Source organism: Somniosus microcephalus, chromosome 4 (genome assembly GCF_052327205.1).
Source record: "Somniosus microcephalus isolate GS21.2 chromosome 4, FLI_Smic_1.0, whole genome shotgun sequence".
Taxonomy (NCBI): Eukaryota; Metazoa; Chordata; class Chondrichthyes; order Squaliformes; family Somniosidae; genus Somniosus; species Somniosus microcephalus.
Window position 1 is genome coordinate 268,669,502 of NC_140990.1, and position 22,358 is coordinate 268,691,859.

Consider the following 22,358-nt stretch of genomic DNA (forward strand, 5'->3'; position numbering starts at 1 on the left):
GCCCTCGAGTGGAAAAAAATATAAGTAATGGGCTCAGGTCCAGAGCAGCAACCAAAATGCACACATTCTATGTAGCACTCACTCTCTGTCAGCGTGCAGCTCGCTCTCAGTCCGTATGCAGCTCGCTCTCTCAGTCATCGTGCAGCTTTCTCTATCGGTCTATTGCAGTTGAGCATCAACTCAGTCTAAAGGCTCAAGTCCTAGAATGTGGCTTGAATTTGAAAGCTACTGACTTAAGATGAGAGTGTTACATCGGAGTTGAATTGGCACTCTGCTCCAAAAGCTAATTCAAAAACTGCGGCCGCGATTTGCCCAACCTCGTCAGGTCCTGACCCTGCTGCTGACTCCAGCCCGCTGTGTACAATGATTTTACATTGATTGGGCTTGTTAAGCCCGCCCTGCGCATTTGCCGGCCAACTGAAGGAAGCGGGTCTGATTAAATCATTTGATGACGTGCCATCAGCCAGTTTCCTTAAAGGGACCATGCGAAAATTGATTGTGACAGTTCTGCTGTCAGTGTTCTACAGCACTGAGGTGCTGCAAACACTGACAAGCACTGCACAGAGGTGCATGCCTGCACCCAGGCTCTCCCGTGACTCCCTGCATATGCTTATGGAGGGAGTCACAGCACGCAGGGAGGTTCTCTTCGCTTCCAATGGGCGTAAGAGACGTCCCCAGGAGACCAACGCAGTCTGGTTGCACATTGCACAGGAGGACACAAGCAGGGATGTCGTCAGGAGGACCAGGCTGTAGTGGCGCAAACCTTTCAATGATCTCAGTAGATCACGAAATGTTGCTGCAAAGCCACACTCAACCTCATCCTGCTGTGCCTCTCATCACATCCCATCACTCTGCCTTCCCTACCCTACACCTTCACATCCTTACTCACACCAACTTACCTTACACCTCCACCCATCCCTCTCTATTTACATTATCACTTCCCCATCTCACGAGCCACCTCTCACACTCACCCTCATCCTAGTCCAATCATACCAATTAATAACACACAAGGGTAGGCACTTGGGTGTTTTAGGCAATGTTCATGTAAAGTTTCTGTTAATGTTGTGTCACATTGAAACCTTTATTTTCAACACTTTGCATTCTTGGACAGATCTGTGTGTACATTTGGAAGTGGCTTAGTTAGTTGCAGTGAACGGTGAGAGATAACGGTCCCCGCAATGGTGATGAGTGTGCAAGGAATGGCTTGGGCATTGTAGGGATGCTTTATGTTGTTGGTGTGGGGTGGTGCCAACCTGGTGCATCATGTGGCAGCCAGGGTACACAGCGCCAAGTGAAGTAAATCTGGCCATGGTGAGGCCATCCCTGGCAGCAATGTGGTCGTGTGCTGATGCCCTCTGTCCTATGCAGCATCAGTTGATTGTGGAGAAGGTTGGTGTTGTTGTTGGTGCTGCTGGTGTTGGGGCTGATCGTGGTAGGATTCTGAGAATCAAGGTGAAATAGTTTCAAGGGCACCGATGCTAATGTAATAGATGGCGGGTGAAGTTGAGAAAACAGAAGCGATCCGTCAGTGGTGGGAGAGGTTGTTCCAATGAGGTGACACTGGATAGAGGTGGCAAAATTGGGTTGCTTTGCACCTCCCATTAGCGCCCCCGGGGGCACTAATGGGACGCAATGGCGCTAACGCCACACCATCGCCATGACATCATCGCCGTGTGTGGCGCCCCGGCTGCAAACTTCCCTTGCGCCCCCTGACCTATCGCCGGACAATCTGTCCGACTGGTTTAGGGGGGGTTTTGGCAGCAGCGGCAGCGCAAATTAAAGGGCAGGTGCCGGGCGGCCATTTTTCTTTTGGCCGACTGCCAACACCTGCTCCTTCTTACCTCTGTATGCGGGGTGCCGGCCGCGACCGCTCAGCCTGGCACTCCTCGAGTGCGTGGCTGTTTTCCCAGCACCCCACTCCCCGGTGGTCCAGCAGGGCCCAGGTGCATGCAGCGCTAGGCCCCTCCCCTTTAATCAGGGGAGGAGGCCTGCAATGACGCGGCGTTACATGCCGCCGCGCGTGGCACTGTTGCACGTAGCGCCACAAAATTCACTGGTAACGCCCCAAGAAGGAGGGGGAGCGCTTTCCAGTAGCGCCCCGCCTCCTCCTTGGGGCGCTACTACTGAATTTACAGAGCTGGGGCGCTAACTTTTTCAGGGAGCTATAATTAGCGCCCCAGCGACATTAGCGCCCCAAAGGGGGCGCCACCGAAATTTTCCCCCCCAGAGAGTTTACTCCAAGCACTTGCAACCTGCATAAAGCTCAATCTGTCTTCCAAATGCAGTAAGCAACAGCTTCTGAGCTTGGAAAGTGAACAGCTCTGAGATGGGAGCTTTTATAGCACATTTGCAGCTGTCAAGTAACAAATTGGCTGAAGACTGGCTTCTGTGAAGGTGAGGACCTCAGGAGGAGGCCGATATGAATCATCCACTTGGCACTTCTGGCTGAAGATGGTTGCAAACGTTTCAGCCTTGTATTTTGCACTCGCGTGCTGGGCTCCGTCATCATTGAGGATGGGGATATTCCTGGAGCCTCCTCCTCCCGTTAGTTGTTTAATTGTCCACCACCATTCACGACTGGATGTGGTAGGACTACAGAGCTTTGATCTGATCCACTGATTGTGGGATCGCTTAACTCTGTCTGTAGCATGCTGCTTCCGTTGTTTAGCATGTATTTACAAGTGTTGTTGAAGAGGCAATAATTGGAACAATAATGCTGCTGGATTTCTTACCTGGAAAACCTATCATACTGCAGAACATGATTCTTATTAAATGTAACTGAAATTACAAGGGCCATAAAGCAATGATTATGTTTTGTTTGAAAGGAAACTAGTTATTTAAAAAAAACGTTTGTCCACAATATTAGTCTCAACAGTAACTAGCAGTTTCAACATGAGCAGAAGTGAAAAGTACATACTACAAATTTGTCTAGCCTTTGAACAGAATTGAAACCGCTAACAGGACTTGGGGAAGAAAGAGAGCCCAAAATCTCAGTGATCTGCAGTCTGATTTGTCCCTTTTAGTACCAGTGGTTACAAGCAGGACAGGGACAAATTTCACATTCTACACATAATAAAAGTGTGAGTCCAACCACAAATGGTGCCACTTTAGACCTATGGGGGGAAAAATTCAGTTGTTTGCGCCTCCCGTTGGCGCCTCAAGAGGGCGCTAATGGGGCGCAAAGCAACTAGCGCCCGGGCGCGGCGATGTTTGCGCCGCTCGCGAAATTAACGAGACATTTTGCGGTGGCGCTAAACACTACCGCCACGATCTCCTGCACTGGCAGATTGTGACGTCAGTCGAGTGCGCAACGCCCCGTTAGCGCCCCGGACTGGATATTGAGTGGCGCCCCCTGCCTTACCGCCTGCCGCTAGCAACGACAGGTTGAGGGGAGCATTATCCTGTCAGAAAGGGACTAGGGGAGTGCTACTTAAAGGCGACCATTTCCTGCCTTTTTTTGTCGATGACATTTTTGCACCACGCATTCTGAGAGAGAGAGAGAGAGAGAGAGAGAGACTGACTTCTGGAGAGATTCAACGCCGTGTGAAGGAGTTTTGAGTACTGAGCAGCACTTTGCAGGTTTATTTTGATTTGCCCTTCCTTGCTTCACCAGCGCTCTGAAGTAGCACCTCGCTCCTCGGCCTTTGCACCTTAAGTCAGGTGTGAAGCGCTTGATTTACCGCTCCAATCACCTCCAGGGGTGATAAAAGCCAAGTTTGCTGTCGGAGGCGATAATTAGCGCCAGGCGCTAAGCTTTGCGCACAGCCGATAATGGCGCCCCAAACGGGGCGATACTGAATTTCTCCCCATGAATTTTAAACTCGCATCTTCAGTTGGACTCACCAAAAATGGATGAAATCGGAGGGCTAAACTGCACCATACTGTCAAGAGATCTTATCAAGTGCTTCTATATAAATGCATGTAGTATTAGGATTAAATTGGCAGAACTACAGCTATATGTTGTTATTGAAGCACCAGAGCTGATAGCCTGAAAAGAAATGTGTCTTAGTTTTGAGAACGGGTCTGAATATACATTGTTTAGAAAGGATAGAGTAGGCATGGGGGTAGAGTGGCCATTTTTGTTAGCAATGAAATAGAGCAAAACAATAGAGGTAAAACAATCAGGGGTGGATTTTAACTCTGGGCGGAATCGGTGTGAGGAGCCTCAAATCGGGAAGTGCCCCCAGGAGTCATTCAAAATTTTTAAATCCGTTTTCCACCTGAACCCGGTGGTAATGACATCAGGGCGGACAGGCAGGAGTGAGAATTGAGGCAGGAGCCGCACGCTGCCAAGGACCCAAGGGAACGTTCCCCAGCAAAAGGCAAGTGCTTGGGTGGGGGGAGGGAGGCAGGGGCGGTGTTGGTGTTATAAAGCCAATGCCGATCGGGGGAAAGAGAGGCAAGTCCAGGGCTGGGGAGACCATAGGATTCCTTGTGTGACCCGGGGGAGCACTCCTGCTCCTTCTGGTCCACAAGGATTCCACATAGTAGTTAAAACATTTTAATCTCTGCCGCTTCTGGCCACTTACGGACTCCCGCCATGATAGAGCTGTCAGAAGTTGCCTGCATGCGGGCCTCCAGAACAGGTGAGTTAAAATGGGGTCACAGTGCCGATTACATCATTGGTCTGCAACTGTTAGAGTTAAATTAGACTTCTTCCTGCCTGTGGTGGGAGCCTCGTCCAACTTCAAAGTTTGTGAAGATAAAATGTCGCCAGCTGGGAACAATGCAGCCTTGGGTCTGTAAGTGGATTCGGACGATTTTAACCCCTTCCACACACCACTCCCACCAGGCCCGGGGGGTGCGGTGGGAGGTCATTAAATTCAATGACTCTGGTTTCAACTGGAGTCCATCAGAAATACCACAGTACTTGTAGGACTGTGTTCTAGACCAAACCAAGAGAGTGAAGGGAGTCTGCAGTTGTATAATAATATTAGTCACATAGCCAATGATGGGAGCTAATAGCAATGGAAGATTTCAGTTATTATCCACATAAGGGGACAAACAAGGGGAAGGAATTCTTAATTCAGCATGTGAAAACTAGCACTAGAGGGGATAATTCTTGGATTTAGTATTCAGTAATGGTGCACAGTTGATAAACGACCAAGAGGTGGGGGAACACTTGTTGTTTCAGACCATCGACTGTAAGATTTAAAATATGGGTTGTTGCAAGTTTAGTGATAACAGTATGCTGGTGCTGCATTTAAAAAGGCTGAGTTTACAGAAATGATGAGAGACTTAGCTGTGGTTAAATAGTGGAGGGAACTGGATGAAGATGATGGCAACACACATAAAAAATGGGATACTGAAAGGCTATGCATTCTTATATATCCCTATGAGAAGGGAGAGTACATAATCAGGAAAAGCCACAAGGGTACAATGCTCAAAAAGAGGTGTTTTAAAGCTTATATTATGAATAAGAATCTTTCAGACAGGGGAAAGTATAAAAAGCAGTAAGCACTAACAAAAAGAGGTATTAGGCAAGTTAACATGAATCTAGAGAAACAGACAGTGGAAAATAACCAAAATAATGGAAAGCATTCTTTCCTTATGTGAGGAGTCATTGGTCAGTTAGAGAACAAATAAGATCATTGCAAAGTGACTTGGGAAAGGTTATAATTGTAAAGTCTGTGGGTTGTGCAGTTAATAAATACACAGACTTCAGAAGTAACAAACAAACAGGTCTTTACTATTCGAAGGTCCGGGCGAATCTGCCCCAGCAATCATGCCACAACACTTATATACTGGTGTGGTCACTATCGGTATTACAGTATACAGAAGCCAAACAAACAGTGCCACCCGAAAGTAGTCCTCTTAAAGGTGAACGGTTACATTCAATAGTTCCCTTAAAGGTAGACGGGTACATACACTACAATCCTCCCTTTTTAGCTTATTACTTACTAAGTCCATAGTGAACATACATTCTAACATATATACAGGTTTATGTAAGACAGTTCATAGATTCAGTCTTTCCGGGGGTTTCCGGATTCTGTCAGGGTAACGCCGCAGTGGTGTCGTCATTTCAGGCGGGCTAGGAGGTGCTTCTGGCAAGGTCGACTCGGCTTGAAAAGCCGTGTCAGGTTCAGCAGACTCCAGTATCACTAGATCGGAAGTAGGTGTTCTGGGTATCTCAGTTTCAACATCACCCGGATAAGGTGGTGAAGTCGGTGGCCTATTTGTGGCGGACCCTATGATTTGGTCAACATGGCGCCTTATTATATTGTCTCCAATGTCCACGGTGTACATCAATGGCCCCAGCCTTTTCCCAATAGTTCCAGGCTGCCATTTCTCAGTACGGTAGTCCCGGGCCAAAACTCGTTGACCGATCTGGAAAGATCTAGTGACCCTGTCGTTCATGCCCTGGAATTGCCGGTTCTCTACGTCTCTTCTGACGTTTGGTTTTAGTAAATCCAGCCAGCATCTTAGGCATCTATTACAGAACATCATTGCGGGAGTTTGATTTGTGAACGCATGTGTCGCATTTCGGTATGCCAACAAAAAGCTATCCACCTTATGTTGCAGACTTATATTTTCATTACTCATGGCCTTTACGGCCTTCTTGAAGGTCTGGACAAACCTTTCAGCCAATCCATTTGAGGCGGGATGGTATGGGGCTGACATGTAATGTTTAACCCCATTGCTCTAAGAATTTCTTGAATTCTTCGGACACAAATTGTGGTCCATTATCAGAACAGATCTGTTCCGGCAGGCCATTCCGAGCAAACATAGTCCTTAACACTGCGATGGTTTTTTCCGTCGTGGTGGTGGTCACCTTAATTACTTCCGGCCACTTGGAGTGGGCATCCACCGCTATTAGAAACATCCAGTCCATAAATGGACCAGCAAAGTCGATGTGTACTCTTTGCCAAGGCGATGAGGGCCACTCCCATGGATGCAGAGGAGCCTGGGGTGGCGCGTTCTGAACCCTCTGACATCCTAGGCAGTTCTTCGTGATCTCCTCTATGTCTCTATCAATGCCTGGCCACCACACAAACGCTCTTGCTAGATTTTTCATCTTTACTCCCCCCAGATGTCCTTCGTGCAGCTCCTTTAGCACCTTCTTTTGGAGTTTGGGTGGAATCACCACTCTAGATCCACACATCAGGGTTCCTCGACACACTGACAGTTGTTCTTTCCTCTGTGCAAATGCTTGCAGTGTTGGTTCGCTCTGTGCTGGCCATCCCTCCACCGTTACATCATAGACTCGTGAAAGAGTCGGGTCATTCCTTGTCTCATTCTCAATCATTGAGTTTGTTATCGGTAGACACTCCACTATGGATGAGTGGAACAACTCTACTGGGTCCACTATACTTGCTTCTTCTACCATCGGCAATGGCAAGCGTGACAACCCATCAGCATTTCCATGCTGTTTAGACCTTTTGTACTCAATTTCGTATTGGTGTGCCCCAAGTAACACGGACCACCTTTGTAACCTTTGTACTGTCATGGTGGAAACGGCCTTATTTGGGTTGAATATGGACACCAACGGCTGGTGGTCTGTCAGCAATGTGAACTTTTTACATTGTAGGTAATGGTTGAATTTCTTCACGCCCCACACAAGACTGAGGGCCTCCCTATCTATTTGGGCGTAATTTCGCTCCGCGGGTGTCAATGATCGGGACACGAAAGCCACTGGCCTTTCCGAGCCATTTGGTAGCCTATGCGAGAGTACTGCCCCAATTCCGTACGGGGAAGCATCGCAAGCTAGACGAAGGGGTAATGCTGGGTTGAAATGAGCCAACACTTCTTCAGAGGTAATCAACTCCTTGCTTCTGCGAAAAGCCTTTTTGCATTCCTCACTCCACTTCCATGGTGTTTCTTTCCGCAACAGGTCATTCAGCGGATGCAGTACCGTGGATAAATTTGGCAGAAACTTGTGATAGTAATTAATCAACCCCAAGAATGATCTTAACTGTGATACGTTTCCTGGGGCGGGGGCCTTCACAACCGCTTCTATCTTTTCGGGTGACTTATGCAGTCCCTCTCGGTCAATGACATGACCGCAGTATGAGATCCGTTTTTGGAAGAACTCACACTTCTTGCGATTAACCCGAAGGCCATACTCCTTCAACCTGGTGAGTACCAGTTTCAAATTCGTGAGGTGTTCTTCCTCATCTTTTCCCGTGATTAAAATGTCATCTAAGTAGCACTGCGTGCTTGGAATTCCTTGTAACACCTGTTCCATGGCCCTCTGCCAAATTGCTGGCGCCGAAGCTACCCCAAAGACCAGTCTATTGTAGCGATACAAGCCTCTGTGAGTGTTGATGGTGAGGTACTGGCGTGACTCTTCCTCGACCTCCATCTGTAGATATGCCTGAGCCAGATCTATTTTCGTGAAATGTTTCCCTCCAGCCAACGAAGCAAAGATATCTTCAATCCGCGGAAGCGGGTATTGTACCGTGTGAAGCACCGGATTCACAGTAATCTTGAAATCTCCGCAGATACGGACCTTCCCCGGTCCCCCAGGCTTATTACTCGGTGAGGACTTCATGACGGGAACAATGGGCGTGGCCCACTCACTCCAGTCCACTTTTGACAGAACCCCTGATCGTTCAAGTTCTTCCAGTTCTGCCTCCACAGCTGGTCGTATTGCGTAAGGAACTGATCTGGCCTTAAAAAAACTTTGGGCTTGCATTTTCTGCAATCTTAACCTTTGCTTTAATACCTCGCAGCGTTCCCAGTCCTTGCTGGAATACCGCCTTAGCTTCGTCCAATATTCTGGACAACCGTTCAGGTTTGACATCCTCTTTTTCGGAATCCACCGTCATGGTGTTTAGGGACTGCCAGTCCAATTTTATTTTTCGGATCCACTCCCATCCCAGAAGTGGTGGTCCTCCCTCAGGCAATACATACAGGTCCAACCGGTGATGATCTTTATCCTTGTATCTCACCTTGACTTCTATCATTCCGATGGGGAATACTTTGTGCCTCGTGTATGTCTGTAGTACTAGTTCCGTATCCCGTAGTGGAATATGCTTGAAAAATTTCTTATAGTCATGCTTATTCATGACCGTCAACGCCGATCCGGTGTCCACTTCCATTTTTACTTGGACCTTTGCAATCTGTAGCGTTATCCAGATAGTTTGTCGGTCAGCTTCATTGCTCACGTTGTGAATTCTCAGACTGTCCAGTCCTTTGCATTTGGAGTGTGAGACCGACTTCTGTTCCCTCAGACTCTTCTTAGTCACCTCTTGTACCTTTCCGTACCATTTTTGTGGTGACTTCTTATTGTTGTACGTTGCTCCTGACCGGCATACCTTAGCTATGTGCCCGATCTTGCCACATTTCCTGCATTCTTGGTTTTTACCCCAGCATTGATTCTGGTTGTGTGTTGTCTTCCCACAACGGTAGCATTTTGTTGTGCTCGAAGTAATTTGGTCCACCCCTAGTGCCGCCGCCTTTAGCTGCATTTCCGCCGTTCCTTTCGCTGCGGCTTCATGCGATGCAGCTATGAGGACAGCCCTGTCCAGTGTGAGGTCATTTTCTTCCAGTAGTCGCTTCTGCGTTCCTTCTTTGGACAATCCGCATACGAACTTGTCACGCAGTGCCTCTGTCAGATTCCCTCCAAACTGGCAGTATTTCGCTATCCTAAGCAGTTCGACCAAGTATTCCGCATTGCTTTCGTCTTTCCTCTGCGTTCTTGCGTAGAATTTGAATCGTTCAGCCAGCATCAACGGTGTGGGGTTCAAGTGATCCTTCAGCGCTGCTACAATATCATCGAAAGTCTGATCTGCCGGTTTAGCTGGTGAGAGAAGATTCTTCAACACCCCGAATGTTTTCGCACCCATCATGTTAAGTAAGGTTAAAGCTTTTTCCTCCTTAGCTATTTTGTTAGCCTTACAATGTATCTCAATACGTTCTACGTACGTGGCCCAGTCTTCTATCTCCAAATTGAACTCGTTGATGTCCGCCCGCTTAGGCATCTTTCTTTCCTTGGGTACAACACAAGTATTTCTTCAAGTCTTCTTATTTATTTGTTTATTTCTAAGATGGCGGTTTTCCCGCGAAAATGGCGGTTTCCCGCTCTTTCCTTCTCGCCCCGCCCACTTCAATCGTCTTCCCCGCCTAATGGCGGCTTCCCGCGTTTCTTCCCTGGTGGAAGGGGTACGCTTTCCCCACAGCGGACAGGTTCAGCCGCTGGGCTGGCTTCCGCACAGCTCCCCTTACTCGGCTCTGTCTTTTCCTCCCGCCCGCACGGCTCTACCGGCGCTGGGTACACCCCGTTAACGGAGGACAGTTCAGCCGCTGGACTGGCTCTCGCGCAGTCTCTCACCCCGTTTTCGGCTGTGTCTCTCTCCCACTCCCGCACGTTCGGTTTTGCCGGCTCTGAGTACCCCGTTGGTGGAGAACAGCTCAGCCGCTGGACTGGCTCCTCGCAGTCTCTCTCTCCGCACCCGGCTCTCACCCGCACGGTTCCCGTTCGCCTCCCCAGCCCTCTCGCAGACCGGTGTTTCCCTCCCCGGCTGCGGCTGGGTTTCTCTTCCCGCGCCTACTCGCAGGCTCAGCGCTTCGTGGCTGCGGTCACTGCCCGGAGTTTTCCCGCCGATCGCGGTCCGGCTGTCACCCGACGCCGTTGGACCCGACTTTTGGCCGGCACAGCTCCCCCTCGACCGAGGTCGAGTGCTCTGCCCTTCTACACCTTCCCCTGCTCACAGTTTCGTCGGCCGCCTTGTTTCTTGCTGGTCGGCTCACTCCGCACCGTGGCAGAAGGGTAGTCAGTGCCTGTTGCTGATACAGCTTTTGTTGTTAGTCTTCCTGCTTTCTGTTGTTGCAGCCTCGTGTTTTCTTTTGGTAGCACGACGAGGGCGGTTGTCTCTCTTCGACGCTCTTCGTTGCTTTTGGTAGTCTTGCCGCAGGGTACGATCGGACTCGTCGCCACTGTAAAGTCTGTGGGTTGTGCAGTTAATAAATACACAGACTTCAGAAGTAACAAACAAACAGGTCTTTACTATTCGAAGGTCCGGGCGAATCTGCCCCAGCAATCATGCCACAACACTTATATACTGGTGTGGTCACTATCGGTATTACAGTATACAGAAGCCAAACAAATAGTGCCACCCGAAAGTAGTCCTCTTAAAGGTGAACGGTTACATTCAATAGTTCCCTTAAAGGTAGACGGGTACATACACTACAATAATGACCAAGGGCATGACAGAAGAATTGGAGAGGTATTTTGTTTCTGTATTTAACTGAGAAGGTTGGATCTGCCCCATACATATCAGATAAAACTGAAACTCAAATAGGTTACATGCACATCTCAAGGGAAATGGTGCAAGCTACATTAAAAGGGATCAACGGTAGGGCTGTATTTAATTTATCAAAGGGTACTGAAGTAAATTGCAACAAGTTGTGAGTGATGCCCCAGGAAATATTTTCAACAGCTCACTGCGAAGAGAGGAAGTGCTAGATGATTAGAGGAAGACACATGTAGTGTCCTCATTTAAAACAGAATTAAAATCACAAACTGGAAATTATAGACCTGTAAGTTTAATGAGTTGGAGCTGGGCATAGATAGTACAGTAATTAAATTTGCAGCCGATACTAAATTGTCATGATTTTAGAAAAAGGAAATAGATTGCAACTGGATTTGGATAGAGTGAAGAAGTGGGTTTAAGTTTGGTTAATATCTTTAATATTGATACGTGTGCAGTTATGCACACTAATGCACAGAATACCGAGCAAGAATATAGCATGAGTGGGTGTAGGTTAAAGATAACAGGAGTGATTACTGAATACACCCTAAAGGTTCAAGCATCGCATCAGCAGCCAAAGAGAACAAGGTTCTGAGGTGTGCTGTCTGGGCGACTCAGTACAAAACTGGGGTCATGATAATAGGGTTATGTAATATTTTGGTGATGCTTCATTTAGAGTACTGTGTACAATTTTGCTACTCAGCCCCCCCCCCCCCCCCCCCGCCCCGCCCCACCTCAAGAGGGACATTGTAAGCTCTGGAGAAGATACAGAGAAGGCCAATAGAGATGATCCCTGGTCTAAGTGCATTGTTATTAAAATATAGACCTAGATCGGACTGAAGTATTGAAAATTATTAAGGGCATTGATAACATACAGAGAAATTATGTGTGGTGATGGGGCTGGGTAGAACTAGGGGCAACTCAATTAAAATGAGAAAGCAAGCACGAGGTTGGAAGTTTAGAATTTTTCTCAAAGGGTGATCGACCTGTAGAACAAGATTCTAGATATGGTCTGAGCACTGACTCCTTGCAGTCCTTCAAGATGGCATTCGATGTATTTTGAAAAATGACATGATCATGGGAGAATGAAGGTAAAATTAATTATTCCAGGAAATAAATAGAGCGTTTGAGGCCTCCTGGGCTTTCCTAATAGCCTTTGAGAGATTGTAAAGGATTTTGATAGGATTCCTGAAATAGTAGCTTATTTTTTTTGCCTCTCCCAGGTGGTGAGGGTGGGGTGGTGGAATTAAGGGTCAGTACAATGTAAATAAGTCCAGCAAAAAATGGAGTGAACACATACAGGCCTGAGGGGCTTTTCTGATCCTAAGTACAGATAAAGAAAAGGACAATGAAAGCCATTATAATTTAAGGTTTGACCTTTCAATGTCTCTAATGTGCAGTATAGCAATGGAATCCTGTCCTCAAAAGAAACTGGACTGTAGCTGTATTTCCTGATGTTTAAGGGCAAAATTGTGGGGGGGGAAAAGTGTAACATTTTCTTCAAAAATATATCTGCCCTGTGTACAATACTGGGAAAGATTATGAACTAAATTTTTAATAAAACTTAATTTTGTACACTCCTTTGAAATTATGGTTGTCTGCTATCACAGGAAGTTAAATATTGGAATTTTTTAATGAAATCTGTTGTTTATTGAGAAGACACTTATGAAGTATAGTTTAAAATTTACTGACTCGCAGAGATTTTTAATGAGATGACAAGGTAATGTTTATAGATTGCAGGTTAACCCTCAATATGAACTCCATTCCTCCTTATCTACCCTCCACTTGCCCCTCTATTTTGAGCAAAAAGGAAGGAGATAAAGTAAAAGCAAGCAGAAATACTCCTGATCATAAATCAGGTTCAAGTTTCTTCCTTGCAGTCTCAAAGCTGTTGCTATGAGTCCCTTATAACTTGTTAGAACAAAGTAATTACCAATTTGCACAGTATCTTAAATATTCACTGCATACTCTTAAAATATCAAGCATGACCCAATTCCTAACAATTCTAGTTATTTTATCACTGTTGACATCAATATCTGATAGGTGAGCATCCAAATTCACATTAGTTTGTTCTTTGTACTGCTGGTTCTAAATGGAACAGTAGAATAAACATAAATTTTTGCAGTATTAATTTTTGCAAATGAAAAAATATATGAGCGAAACTATTTCTCCAATTTATTTTCAATTTAAAATGGAAAATCATGTAAATTGAATGGCATTATAGGAGAGGAGGATGATCAAAGTGAGAGTGGTAATGGAACTAGGTAAACCCACGAAACCCAGTTAAAAAGCAATTATTAATTACTAGATTTAAAATAAAGAAAATATATAGAAGAGTAATATTTTCTCTCAAAGTCGAGGGGAAAAAAAACTTCCTTTTTTTTTTGAAATTGCTTTTCTTGTTCCAGAGAAGACTCCCCATTAAAAAGTCTTCTTGCTGGTCTGAAATTACAATCCACATTAAAATGGAAGGAGTCACTCTGGCATAGAAGCAGCCACCAAGCAAGAACACCTGAAAAGTCTATATTGAGGTAACAGATGCTACCTTTTATTGAAAAAAAAGGACACACAATATTTTATTCATGAATACTTTTGAATAAAAAAATACTCCCCCCATGATTTTCCTTCCCCTTTGTAAAGCACAACATGGGACACTGAATGTAGATTACACTCGAACATTTGTTGTATTGTTGATGATATTTCAAGTTTTAGGTTCAGAGATATTGAGTAGTTTCATAGATTCTTTAAAAGATCTTGTCTAAATGATAACAGGCTTTGAATTTTCTTTTCAAACTGGTACCTTCATGTTCAGATGTTATATGAAGGATTAGAGTGAGCCCTTTCTTGAGCTCTTTATTACCTGATTTCTCTTTACTTCCAGTTTATAATGGTTACAAAAAAACCATCGGTAGAAATTCATAGGATTTCCATATAGCAAAATCCCATGTAAAGACTGATACTAAGGGTGACAGATGAATGAAAAGGGTTGAAATATTATGGGAATAGGGTGGGTAAATGTGATTAGCACTAATTGGTCTTGTGGCAGATAAACAACAACATGGACTGGTTGAGCCGAATGGCCTGTTTCTGTGTTTTAACTTCTATGAGGCACTTAAATAATGCCAATATAGGTATGAGGAGCAAGTTGGCTAAGGTAGATTGGAAAAATAGATTAAAAAGGTATGGTAGATAAGCAGTGGCTAGCTTTTAAAGAAATATTTCATAATTCTCAACAAAAATACATTCCATTGAGAAACAAAAACTCCACGGGAAAAGTGATCCAACCATGGTTAACTAAAGAAGTTCAGGATAGCATTAGATTGAAAGAAAAAGCTTATAAATATTGGAAAGAATAATAGTAAGCCTGAGGATTGGGAGTTTCAGAAACCAGCAAAGGTTGACCAAAAAATTGATTAAAAGGGAAAAAATAGAATGAGTGAAAACTGGCAAGAAATATAAAAGCAGATTGTAAGAGTATGTAAAAAGGAAGAGAGTAGCAAAAATAAACATTGGTCCCTTAGAGGCTGAGACAGGAGAAATTATTATGGGGAATAAGGAAATGGCAGAAACGTTAAACAAATATTTTGTATCTGACTTCACAGTAGAAGACACAAAAAGCATACCAAAAATGGTGGGAACCAAGGGTCTAATGAGGGTGAGAAACTTAACATAATTAATATAAGTAGAGAACAAGTACTAGAGAAACTAATGGGACTAAAAGCCGACAAATCCCCTGGGCCTAACGACCTATATCCTAGGGTTCTAAAAGAGGTGGCTGAAGAGATAGTGGATGCATTGGTTTTGATATTCCAAAATTCCCTAGATTCTAGAATGGTCCCACCGGATTGGAAGGTTGCAAATGTAACACTGCTATTCAAGAAAGGAGGGACAGAAAAAACAGGGAACTACAGGCCAGTTAGCTTGACATCAGTCGTCAGGAAAATGCTGGAATCTATTGTTAAGGAAGTGGTATCAGGGCACTTAGAAAATCATAACATGATTAGGCAGAGTCAACATGAAAGGGAAATCATGTTTGACAAATTTATTAGAGTTTTTTGAGGATGTAACTAGCAGGGTAGATAAAGGGGAACCAGTGGATGTAGTGTATTTGGATTTCCAAAAGGCATTCGATAAGGTGCCACATAAAAGGTTATTTCACAAGATTAGGGCTCACAGATTTGGGGGTAATATAGTAGCATGGATAGAGGATCGGTTAACGGACAAAAAACAGAGAGTAGGGATAAACAGATCTTTTTCAGGTTGGCAGGCTGAAACTAGTGGGGTGCCGCAAGGATCAGTGTTGGGGCCTCAGTTATTTACAATCTATATTAATGATCTAGATGAAGGGACCGAGTGTAATGTATCCAAGCTTGTTGATGATACAAAACTAGGTGGGACAGTAAGCTGTGAGGAGAACACAAAGAGTCTGCAAAGGGATATAGATAGACTAAGTGAGTGGGCAGTAAGGTGGCAGATGGAGTATAATGTAGGGAAATATGAGGTTATTCACTTTGGTAGGAAGAATAGAAAAACAGAATATTTTTTAAATGGTGAGAAACTTTCAAATGTTGATGTTGAGAGAGATTTGGGTGTCCTCGTGCAAGAAACACAGAAAGCTAGCATGCAGGTACAGCAAGCAATAAGGAAGGCAAATGGCATGTTGGCCTTTATTGCAAGGGGGTTGGCGTATAAGAGTAAGGAAGTCTTGTTACAATTGTACAGGGCCTTGGTGAGACCACACCTGGAGTACTGTGCAGTTTTGGGCTCCTTATCTAAAAAAGGATATACTTGCCTTGGAGGTGGTGAAACGAAGGTTCACTAGATTGATTCCTGGGATGAGAGAGCTGTCCTATGAGGAGAGATTGAGTAGAATGGGCCTATAATCTCTGGAGTTTAGAAGAATGAGAGGTGATATCATTGAAACGTATAAAATTCTTAAGAGGGCTTGACAGGGTAGATGCTGAGAGGCTGTTTCCCCTGGCTGGGGAGTCTAGAACTAGGGGTCACAGTCTCAGGATAAGAGGTCGGCCATTTAGGACTGAAATGGGAAGAAATTTCTTCACTCAGAGGATTGTGAATCTTATGAATTCTCTACCCCAGAGGGCTGTGGATGCTCAGACGATGAGTAGATTCAAGACCAAGATCGACAGATTTTTGGGCACTAAGGGAATCAAGGGATATGGGTATAGGGTGGGAAAGTGGAGCTGATGTAGATCAGCCATGATCTTATTGAATGGCAGAGCAGGCTCGAGGGGCCATATGGCCTACTCCTGCTCCTATTTCTTGTGTTCTTATGTAGACAGTTGTTTTTGGAAGTAGGATTAAACATGATTCAGAGTAATCTGTAAGTACTCAAAATTTATCAAAGATCAATAAGGATTTATTATTAATTTTCACATATTATTTCCTTTTTTGGGTGTTGTCAGACTTAAAACAGAATAAACTTAAATTTTAAAAAACTTATTGAATTTACCTGTTGTGCATGAGGATTAATACGTCTGGTATATTGCATTGTTGCTATCTTTGGTGTAGATATTAGCTGGAAAAAAAACAAAGTAACTTTTGAAAAAGCTAATTTTCAATAATGAGTTGTTTGGCAGAAACATAAAGCTTACTGATGTCAAAGTGTTCACACACAAGTACAGTTGACTCCTGTAATTCTAAGTTGCTTAATTCAAATTACTGGATAATTCAATATTTTTAAACACAAAAAACTTTGAATTATTAAGAGACTGTGATTTTTATACTGTATTTATGTGAAGAAAAACAAGCATTGCAGGTGCTCTTAATAATATTTGCTGAAAAGGGCTCTGATTCCTGGCATACTTCCAATGTAGAATACCAAATCCTCGATATTAACCCCTCAACGACAGGCAAGAAGAGGTTGGGGTATGGTTAAAAGCTTACAAATAAAAAACGTGACCCCCTCAACCCGATGCATGCGCACCTACCGTGATTTTTACAGCAGCAGGTAGCGTGTTGTGCAAGTGTCCCATCTTAGAGGTGGGACACTTCATTAACATATTTAAATCAGGCTCCCACAGTGCAATTAGGAGCCTGATTTAACTTGAACTGCTACCAACCGGGTTTCCCAAAGCTCGTGAAACCCAGCAGCAAAATGTGGGCAGGAGCTGCCGGCCCCAGAAGGCAACTGCTTTTTATAGCACTCCTTGTGGGCCAGGAGAAGCAAACGTTCTCCCCCCCAGCCCCTCAAGGAAGCCTTCAGCCTGCCTTCTGCCGATCACGGCCTCTCTTTAGCCCCTGCCGCGATTGATACTCCCCTCCCCGCCCCCATCCCAGCATCGGACTGCAGCCTGCCCCGCGTTCACCGACACCAGCAATCTCTGTTCTACAGCCTGCCCCGGGATCACCGACTCCCCCAAGCATCAACCTGCAGGCTGCCCTGCGATCACCGACACCCCCAAGCACCGATCTGCAGCCTGCCCTGCGATCACCAACCCTCCCGGCCCCAAATTGCAGCCTCCCCCGCAATCACTGACCACCCCACCAAGCCCCAATCTGCAGCCTGTCCCACATTACCGATCCCCGCCCCCCCCCCCCCCAAAAGCTCCGATCTGCAGCTTACCCACGATCACTGCCCACCCCGGAAGCCCCGATCTGCAGCCTGCCATGCGATCACTGACCTCCCAAGCCCCAATCTGCAGCCTGCCATGCGATCACTGACCCCCCAAGCCCCAATCTGCAGCCTGCCCCGCGATCACTGACCCCACCCCCACAAAGCCCCGATCTGCAGCCTGCCCAAAAATCACCAACCCCCGCTAAACCACGAGCTGCAGCCTGCCCCACCATTGTCGACCCCCTTCCCCTCCCACCCCCGATCTGCAGCCCATGATTGCCGCAGACAGTCCCCGAGGGCCTGCCGCTGGTTTTCCCGCCCGGCAGCTGGCCAGCCTGTCAATTAGGCCGGTTGCAGCGTGGGAAATGGAAGAACAAATTATAATGAGATCCTGCCGTTAAATTCGGCAGGACCTCTGCGTCCCAGGCCTTGCCTACACTACCAAGCTCCCTTCCTGCCTCCCCATAAGTATTGGGGCCTAAATGTTGAAAAGCTTGAGTTTAATGGCAGCACCCCATAAATGAGTGACACAAAAATGTGGGTCTGACCTTCTCACAAATACAAAATCAGGGACATTTGGAACTTCAGAATGGGAATAATGTTGAACGTGTAGTTCTTGTATTGGATCATTGTGCACAACATACCCAGATAGGTGGCAGTCATGGCTCAGTTGCTAGCACTCTCGCCTCTGAATCAGAAGGTTGTAGGTTCTGTTGTGTATTTTGAATGTTGTATTTGAATTGTCCCACATAGCTTACCGTAGTTGTGATGTGCAATGCACTATGGGAAATAGAGTGCATTAAGTGAGAGATTCTTCTCGAAGTAAAGATGGCTGTTAACTGAACTCTGTCTCCTGCGTACTCATTTAATTGTTACACAAGCAAGGTTATTAACGTCTTGAGATATAACAGGTTCAAGTTCCACTCCAGAGTCTTGAGCACAAAATCTAGGCTGACACTCGGAGGTGCTGTCTTTCACATGAGATGTTAAACAGTGTCTGCTCTCTCAGCTGGACGTAAAAGATCCCATGGCACTATTCGATGAAGCGCAAGAGAGTTCACCTTGGTGTCCTGGCCAACATTTATGCCTCAACCATCATCACTAAAACAGATTATCTGGACATTTTTTCATTGCTGTTTGTGGGAGCTTGCTGTATTTCCTATATTACAACAGTAACTACATCTTCAAAAGTACTTCATTGGCTGTTAAGCCCTTTGGGACATCCTAGGTCATGAAAGGCAATATATAAATGGAAGTTTGTTCTTTTTCTTTATATATTCAGATCTAGACAGATATAAAGACACGAACATTGCAAATGAATCTTACTCTTAATTTTGTACATGGTTTCTAAACACAGCATATACACATTAGAAAATGTGCATTACAAAATCTATGTTACGAACAAGACAAGAGTCATTGAGTAAAAACACTTGCAAGCGTAGCCATGAGTTCATGGTAGGAGTGCTTTAATTAACCTGATCATTCTTAGACTAGAGAAAGAAATATAAATGAGCCAGGATTCCCACTTCTAATTGCTATATACATTGCTGTAAAGTATGCACGTGTGGGCATTATGTGAGGACAGGATGGACGCATCTAATGCAGTTTGATGACACTTGTATTGTAAAAAAAAAGGAATGACCTGCATTTATATAGCACCTTTCACATCCTCAAGCTATCACAAAACACTTCATAGCCAATTAATTCCTACTAAATTGTAGTCACTGTTGTTTTGTAGGCAAATGTGGCAGCCGATTTGCACATAGCAAAGCCCCACAAATAGCAATGAGATCAATGACCAGTTAATCTGTATCGGTGGTGTTGGTTCAGGTAGGACACTGGGAGAACTCCCCTGTTGTTGTCTGAATTGTGCCATGGGGTTTTTCATCTGCCTGAACAAGCAGATAAGGCCTCGGTTTAATGTTTAATCTGAAAGACAGCACCCTCCGACAACGGAGCACTCACTCAGTACTAGATTATGTTCTTGCATCCCGCAAGGTGCTTAAATCAGTAGGAACAGGAGTAGGCCATTCAGTCCCTTGAGCCTGTTCTACCATTCAACTAGATCATAGCTCATCTGTAGCACATCTCCATTTACCCGCCTTTCCTCCATATCCATATGCGCCTTTATTGAACAATAATGGCCCGGATTACGCGGCCCTAAGTACCCTATTTGCCTGGTAAAAGCAGGCGTACGGTCTTCTTTTACCAGCATACGGGTGAAAGCAAATATTAAAATTAATTTTTAAAAATCATTTTAACATGCAAAAACCTATAAAATAAGTTTGCTATTTTTGGCCCCTTGAAAAACATTAACATTTATTTTTTTTAATTACATTTTTGTTTTAAATGTTTAATTAAATTGTATTTTAATTAATTTTAAACATGTAATGATTTTTTTTATTTCAGTGCTGTAAATATGTATTTTTTGGGTGATTCCTATTAAGCTAATGGGGATTATGTACGTAAATGGAATCCCCATAAGCATAATGGGAATCCCCTTTCTGATTGGTTGGGCCGGCCCACGTGATCCCAGGGGCGCTTGCGAACCACATGCACTCCTGGGATACGTGGACCTCTACTCGTAGAAGCCCTGGAGTGCGAGTCTCTGTGGATCCAGGACCATCAGGTAGGTGTGTACTTTTATTGCGGTTCGGAGGCATCCGCCCGTGGGAAGCCTCCGATCGCAAATTCAGCCCTCAGTCTCTTTAGTCACATTACTCAGTCTTGAAAATTTCAATTGACTCCGCACCACAGCCTTTTGGGGGAAAGAGTTCCAGATTTACAAATCTTTGAAGGCGGCAGGACAAATTGATAAGGCTGTTAAAAAAGCATACAGGATCCTTGGCTTTATAAATAGGCGGGATAGGCCCTTAACAACCAGTTAAGTGCCTCTATAATCCCATTTTGAGGGGCCTTTCTGATTTTAACAGTTTTCCCACGTGCTGCACGCCTCCTCTGAAACACGCCAGTGAAACCTGGCGGCAGCACAAGTGGATTGCTTACTAACAGCTGCAGCTCCACCATTAAAAAGGAGTTTTCACCAATCATCATTTGCAGGTGGCAGAACTTTGTTGTCTCAGGTCTGGGGGAACTTTTAACAGGCCTACTCATTGTTGTGGAAGTTTGGAGCCTGACACCCATCTCCAGTGTGACCTCCTGGGAAACCCCTCTCCCCACCTTGAATGAGTGCTTCCTCAACTGAGGTATATACCAGAAGAATGGGAACCATTTATTTCCTTTCCTCCTGGACATCAGATTCGGACGAAGACCAGCCGTGGCAGCAGCAGAACCCTGAACAACAGCAGCACCAACTGCAGGAGCAACAGCAGGAGCGCCAAGCTGCTGCTCACCCACCTGAAGCTGCACAGGCCAGAAGGCGCCAGCGCATGGAAGCCCGTCGGCGCAGGAGATAACCCCCCAAACAGGGTCTACAGACAGAGGATCAGCTACCTCAACATGACTGAGCAGCAGTGTCAAAGGAGGCCGAGACTTTCGCGAGAGGTAGTGGGTGACATCTGCGCAATGCTGAACCCTAACCCTAACCCAGAGGAGCTGGTGGACACCCCGTATCAGTGGCCGTCAAAGTCACCACCGCACTCAACTTTTTTGCTTCAGGCTCATTCCAGGGATCAGCAGCAGACATCAGCGGCGTCTCCCAGGCGGCCGTACACACTTGCATGGCGCAGGTAACCGATGCCCTCTTTGCCATCGCGCACAATCACATCCATTTCTCCAAGGATCAAGCCAATGTAACTGCACGTTCGGTTGGGTTTGACAATCTGGCAGCCTTTCCAAGGGTGCAGGGCATTGTTGACTGCACACATGTGGCCCTTAAGGCACCCCATCACAATCCAGGTATTTTTGTCAACCGCAAGGGCTTCCACTCCCTCAACGTACAGCTGGTGTGTGACTACAAGAAGGACATTTTGCATGTTTGTGCCAAGTACCCTGGCAGTTGCCATGACTCCTTCATCCTGCGCCAGTCGAGTGTGCCTCCGCTATTCAGTCCGCCAGACCAATTTAACGGATGGCTACTTGGAGACAGGGGCTATCCCCTGAAGACGTGGCTAATGACGCCGTTGAGGAGCCCATTCAACGAAGCTGAGGAGCGCTACAACTCGAGCCACATTTCCACCAGATCCATAATCGAGCAAACCATCGGCTTGCTAAAGATGCGCTTCAGATGCCTGGATAGATCAGGTGGAGCCCTGCAGTATTCAGCAGCCAGGGTCTCCAGAATCGTCGTGGTTTGCTGTGCACTTCACAACATGGCACAGCATTGTGGCTTGCAGATGCCTGAGGAACAAGTGGCTCATCACATAACCTCCTCAGATGAGGAGGAGGAGGAGGAGGAGGAGGAGGAGGTCAGCGACAATGACCAGCTGGCAGAGGCACATCAACCAGCGCCAGCAGCATGCGAGCACATTGCTGGCCGGGATGCAATGCACACACTCATCTTGGCCAGATTTGCTTACCTAGCCAATCAAGCACTTTTGCCTCGCAGCTTCTTACCAGAGCATCGACAATGGCCAAGAACCTGCGGTTCTGACCACCATACTGACAATTGCAAGTCATCCTAAGCCCTC

At 45.7% G+C, this 22,358-nt stretch overlaps 1 protein-coding gene across 7 annotated transcripts in view; it reads right to left on the reverse strand.

The window, feature by feature from the left end:
• Nucleotides 1–22,358, reverse strand: part of LOC147120445 (RNA-binding motif, single-stranded-interacting protein 1-like) — a 661,270-nt gene that overhangs the window by 576,345 nt on the left and 62,567 nt on the right. For 5 of the 7 annotated variants that reach the window (XM_085986392.1, XM_085986391.1, XM_085986395.1 and 2 more), the window contains exon 2: nucleotides 16,666–16,731. The exons of the other annotated variants lie outside the window; for them this stretch is intronic. In XM_085986392.1, the coding sequence (XP_085842518.1) occupies nucleotides 16,666–16,731 (66 nt within the window). The remainder of the gene's footprint in view (nucleotides 1–16,665; nucleotides 16,732–22,358) is intronic. 7 annotated transcript variants of the gene reach the window in all.